At 38.7% G+C, this 6,078-nt stretch overlaps 1 protein-coding gene across 1 annotated transcript; it reads left to right on the forward strand.

Annotated features, from left to right (window-relative positions):
* The first annotated feature begins 1,057 nt into the window (after nt 1-1,057).
* Nucleotides 1,058-4,045, forward strand: LOC113340211 (glucan endo-1,3-beta-glucosidase 11-like). Its single transcript, XM_026585417.1, has 4 exons — nt 1,058-1,510; nt 1,634-2,778; nt 3,208-3,390; nt 3,828-4,045. The coding sequence occupies exons 1-3, from the start codon at nt 1,477-1,479 to the stop codon at nt 3,307-3,309; spliced, it is 1,281 nt and encodes a 426-aa protein (XP_026441202.1). The 5' UTR covers nt 1,058-1,476; the 3' UTR covers nt 3,310-3,390; nt 3,828-4,045.
* The last annotated feature ends 2,033 nt before the right edge of the window (nt 4,046-6,078 follow it).

The raw sequence follows: 6,078 nt of genomic DNA on the forward strand, positions 1-6,078 counted from the left end.
AATGGGTTCTTAAACAGACATGAATTAAACTAAAGAGTTTAGTACGAAGTACACAGCTCCGACATTAGTCGTATATCACATGCACTAATCACTAACTTATTTACTTGTAATAATTAGGCATAGAGGTGATCGAGTTAATAAGTGGACATTACATTATTCATTTTGGCTGAACCTGTTGAGAGAGAAATGTTTGTTTTGTAACAAGGGGTATCTATCTATCTATATATATATAAAGTGGTAAATCAAGCATGTGCGATGATATTTGGTTATACGTAGTAGCACTTGACAGGAGAATCTATCTATATGGTTGTCTGTCCAGACTATGCATAATATTCTGACTCGAGTGATTCAGTCGGCAAGATCTTCTTCTTCTTCACTACTGACTGAGTGTAAAGTGATGATATGGATCTACCAAAAATGCTGGATGGCCCCAGGATTTTTTACACCACATGGATACACCACTATCTACCGCATGTTAAAAAAGAACCAGTACGTACTACTAATTAATTATCATTGTAATGTAACTAATCTAATTTCATAATCTTAAAGCCAAATTACGAGAACAAATCTTTTATTTATATAAAAAAAGTAGCACAAGAGGAATAATAGAGAATAGTAGAATATCAGAGAGAATAGACACCAACATTTACTAGGACTGATATCCCTTATATAAATCGTGATAAAAATGGATGGATGGATTACATATATATGATACTCCTACGACTTTATGTTGGCAATACAAATTCGTCTGAAATATTGTGATCCACTTTTTGATTATCCGTTGCATACACACCCAAACCCATGCTAATTAGCCGTTTATCCCCGCCAATTAGTAACGTTGTCTAATTACTTTATAACTTATTATTAATTATTAATTAAGGAGCAGCAGCAGAGCCATAAAGGGGGTGCTACAAAGTCCAATAACAGGACATGAGAATATGTGATGACGATTTCTTCTTTACTTTAATCCATCCACCACACTATTGTACCACACTATTCAATTGATTATGTTTAGCTAGCCGTTGCTATCCTAGTCATTCAATATTTGACTCACTCACCCTCCTCCTGGGACTGGGTACCAAATACCAAGTTAAGTCAAAATACTACTGGTGAACCAACTGATCATGAAGAAGAATGCCGATTCCCGAGTCAAGAATAGTTATTCCAACATGTGTAGCATCGGGCTCTGACTCTCTATCTCTCTAGATGATGATGAAACAAACAACAACTTCCCTGATCCTATAATTACAATTTACAACAACCGTCTGTCCATCCATTCAAGATTCCATTTATTAGTATTACTATTACCCACACACACTGACACTACTCTTCTTCTACTGCTACTACTACTCTCTCTCCCTCCCAAGTAGGTAGAGCTAGCCTGAAGAACATCATCCTCCCTACCTTGTGCTCATCATCTCTCTATAATCCAAGTTTGCAAAAGGAAATCATCAAAAGATCAATTAAATATCATCCATGGAGACTAGATTTATTATTCTTTCCATTTCAGGTAATTTATTAACATTCCCACATTTGCTTTTCTCTACCTGCATTTTATATTTTCATTTTCACACAGAAACAGATTTCATACTTTGATCACCTCTAACTCGTTCTTATATGTTCAATCTTGCAGTGGTAATTTTGGCATTGTTGCCGGCGGCGAAATTCGTTGCCGCTTCTAACTCAGTAGTGGGAATCAACTACGGCCAGATCGCAAACAATCTACCACCGCCAGAGAAAGTTGTACCTCTCTTCAAATCAATCGGAGTCAACAAAGTGAAGCTATACGACGCAGATCCCAGAGTACTCAAAGCATTTGCAAACACCGGCATTGAGTTTGTCGTCGGACTCGGAAACGAATACTTGGCCACCATGAAAGATCAGGCCAAAGCCGACGCCTGGGTCAAAACAAACGTCCAGTGCTACTTGCCGGCTACAAAGATCACTTGCATCACCATCGGAAATGAGGTTCTGACATTCAACGATACCTCGCTGACAAACAGTCTCTTGCCGGCGATGCAGAACATTCACACTGCATTGGTCACATTAGGACTAGACAAGAAGGTGACCGTCACGACAGCGCATTCTCTGGGTGTACTCGAGACATCCTACCCACCTTCTTCCGGTGCTTTCAGGAAAGATCTGCGCGGCTGCGTGAACGAGATCTTGAAATTTCATGAAACGACGGGATCCCCTGTGTTCATCAATGCGTATCCGTTTTTCGCTTACAAGGCCAATCCAAAGATTACGCTCGACTACGTTTTATTTCAGCAGAACCAGGGGATTGTAGATCCTAACACCAATTTGCATTACGACAACATGTTGTTCGCACAGCTCGATGCTGTTCACCAGGCTATGACGACAATGGGTTACAAGAGAGTTCAGGTGCTGATTTCCGAGACCGGCTGGCCTTCTAAAGGGGATGAAGATGAGGTTGGAGCCTCGCCGGAGAATGCGATGAAGTACAATAACAACTTGATGAAATTGTTGTCGCAGAAGAAAGGAACACCAATGAGGCCTAACTGTGATCTCAGTGTGTATGTTTTTGCAATGTTCAATGAGAATTTGAAGCCTGGACCACTCTCCGAGAGGAATTACGGATTGTTCAAGCCTGATGGTACTCCGGCTTATCAATTGTCCTCGCTGACCAGTAGTAGTTCTACCAGCAGTGGAAGTCACGGCAACAACAACAACAACGGCAACAGTACCAGCATTATTGGCGGCACAGGCGGAGAGGACGGAGGACCGGCTAGTTACTTATCCTTCTCATCTAGCACGGCAAGTTCTTTCTGCAACCTTTAATTTGTTACGTTAGACATTTTTTGTTAACTTAGATTTAATGGACCCTAATTCATCCGAAGAATGTCGCTAGATTCTAGCACGGACCCTTTGTAGGCCAACTGACTAGATATTTATAATGCATCATCCACACAGCAGAATGCAGATAGATAGTGGGTGTCCATGTTATAGGTAATAATTGATGGTGTGAAAGTTAAGACCATCCATCCCCTGCTGCAGTGTGTGCTAGGGAAAAATACAAAAGAGATAACATTATCTCTTTGAGCTCCAAATTGTGATGCAATTCAACAATATTGGGTGGTCTTGTGACCCGGCCTAGTTGAACTTATGATGTAGCTAGGGATAACTGAATTCCAGTAACTTATGTCTTACACCGAACTAATTTAGTTTTACCGTCTCTATTTACAGAAATTGGGTCATGGAAGTTACATCATATACTTTCAAGTGATGCTTTTCGCTTGCGTAACGTATGCACTTTGGAGAGCTGATGACAGTACTTCAAGGCACTAATTCATTTCTCAGTAATGGTAATTTATAAAAATTTCAATGGTGAAGGGAGAGAATCAAAGGAGGCTTCAAAGCAAGGGAAAGGTAATTTTTACTACTTTAATTGTAATTGCAGACATTCCCACACTTCCTTAATCATGTTGTCATTTACTTTATGAAAAGCCTTAATCTACTGCATCATCTTATCTTTTCTTTAGTAGACCACTTTATTTATCTCCAAAGTCCAAATTGTCTTCGAGGGTTTTAACTTTTAAAGTACTCAAAAGTTAACCCCAAGAAGAGAGCATCTCAGTTCTCACTTCACAACTTGGGGTAGTAAGCTTCTAGTTGCCTAGTGTTGATGCTCATTGCTGTTTTTGGATCCTATGTGTTGGTGTGTGACTGTGTATGTTTCGGCATTTTTTATGCCAGCTGCCTAGTATTAGTATAATTAGTCTGGACAAATTTCTTTCGCTTTTTAGTTGGCAATCACTTGCTATTGATGCTTATGGTTGCTCTTTCTTTCTATGTTAACAATGCAGGATGAAGGTGGGGAGTGGATAAATAAACGCAAGGTTAGTGTAGTGATTAGGTTTTAGATTAAGTTCTGGCATATTAATTATTTCTTGTATTGATTTATTTCATAAATGAATGGATTTTGTGTAGCAATAGACACAGATTAGTGTCTATTTTTGTTTTGTATTATTACCATTAGAAAGAATCACTTTTTATGAAATATTTGATCATCTTCTTCATGGAATTCCAAGGGTGAGTCTTTTGTTTTATATAGCCTGTTGTCAAGTGGACATTCTAAATAGCTAGGACAATGAGTAGGTTAACAGGAGGATCATAGAGAAGACTCATTTTCAGCCAGGCCAGAAGAGCACTTTGGCATTGTATGCGCGCGCACACACACACACAGTCACATGATAAAATGCTTCATCCTTGAACCTGTCTTATTGTCTTCCTTCCCCACTATCTTACTACTACCAGCAGTTCTTAAGCCATTGATGAGAGCTTCGGCGTATTTGTTTGCTGCATCGTATGTTGGGTGCAATAATCAAAAACAAGGAAAAATCAAATAAGCAAAAGTTATTGATACTTAGCTCCTTTATAATGGAAGTGATCGATTTGATGAAACAAATGAGCTCCCCATTTCTCCGCAACAGCAACAAGGCAAAACTTTGGAAAAACAGAGTGAGTCACGTGTTCAACACGTTTCCCTTAAGACATTAGCGCCCGGATACACTCAAGAGTGATGCTATAGCCCTCACAGGACGGATATCTCCAGGATAAAACACCCTAATACACGTACTACTAGCATATGTAGTAGATGCTCAACTTGAGCTTGGCAACTCCGAAAAAACCATAAAGGAAAATCTCGAACGCTTGAGAAAAACAATACAAAAAAAAAAAATTCCCTTGGGGTCCCTCTAAATATAGAGCAACCCCTTTCCCATAGATTTTACAAAAATAGTGAATTTGTTTATATAATTGACAAATACAACTTAAGAAGAAAAACTTCCCGATGTGGGACTAAAAGGTTTATATAGTTTCTTAAAACTACTAAAAATTGGAAACTCCACGATGTGGGACTAAAAAGTTTCATTCACAAAATAAAACAATAAATTATAATTTTCTATTAAAACTTTAAAAAATTATTTTTTTATTAATCGTTTTCCAACAATCCCCCACATGAATGAAAACTCAACAAAACATGAAAACACAGATAGATCTTGGTAAATCAACATCCCAACCTCACGATCCAAACAGACTGATCGTGCAAGTGTTGAAATCATACTAGTCATTTCTACGTCCTCTCCCTCACACAAAAGTGTGTTGACCCCAGGGTCATACTATGGATTGCATAAATCATAATAGTATTGAGAGCTTTCATCTTTAGTTTTCACATGGTGAGACTATAGGTATCTTTCACCAAAGTGAAAAAGCATGAACTAGTGAACCCTTAGTGACCTTTAGGTCCTAAGTTCCAGTAATACCAAAACCATCAAAACGAAAATCACATAAAAAGCGCAGGAAATACCATTTTAGGCAGAGGTGTCCATGAGGTCTTGAACCTTTGCTTAGTGAGATATTACCGGAATTACTTGATAGAGACAGTGAACTATGTCTTGAACTGCTAGCATTTGATGTAATTCGTGATAACAACCACGGGTGATATCTCCAAGATTGCTGCCAAGCTCGTGCCGTTTTGTCCAATTTGGCCCTGGACATATCATGTTTCTCAGAATGCTCTAGAGAATCAAAGCTCATATTCTCATAGGAAGCGGCCCACTTCCTCATTCAGATAGGTGAGTTTCCATAAAGAGTGTTACTGCTACACCCCACTTCAATCATAAATTTAAACTATAGAACTCATTAAGACTTCTTAAAAGTCATCCTTCACATGCAGTCACACTATCACGTCTACACCATAGGGAAGGGAGAGAGAATAAAATTCTCTGAGAGTGTTTACCTTTACCCACCATAAATTAGTTGTCTCATTCGAAACCTTGATCTTGGGATCTCCAGTCAGCAAGGTTGAGTATCCTTCATGGCAAGTTTAATTTTTGAGCTTAAGCCCCTTCCCTCTAGATGCATTTCTAACTATCTCTTGGGATAAACCTTTCTTCAAAGATTGCGCGATATTCTCCTTGGACTTTATCCAATCAATGGAAATAACGCCGATTGAGATTAGTTATTTTCAGCTTTAGCTAGTATATCTTGGCTAACACAATGTATAGATATAGCTGGCACAGGCCTATGCCAGAGAGAAATGTCTTCTAAAAAACA

This window comes from Papaver somniferum, unplaced genomic scaffold (genome assembly GCF_003573695.1).
Source record: "Papaver somniferum cultivar HN1 unplaced genomic scaffold, ASM357369v1 unplaced-scaffold_21, whole genome shotgun sequence".
Lineage (NCBI taxonomy): Eukaryota > Viridiplantae > Streptophyta > Magnoliopsida > Ranunculales > Papaveraceae > Papaver > Papaver somniferum.

Bases quoted from the DNA above. Each gene is read 5' to 3' on its own strand.
- LOC113340211 (XM_026585417.1), top strand. From the start codon at position 1,477: ATGGAGACTAGATTTATTATTCTTTCCATTTCAG. The intron at 1,511-1,633 runs GTAATTTATTAA...TCAATCTTGCAG, and splicing joins TATTATTCTTTCCATTTCAG to TGGTAATTTTGGCATTGTTG. The intron at 2,779-3,207 runs GCAAGTTCTTTC...CTCTATTTACAG, and splicing joins TATCCTTCTCATCTAGCACG to AAATTGGGTCATGGAAGTTA.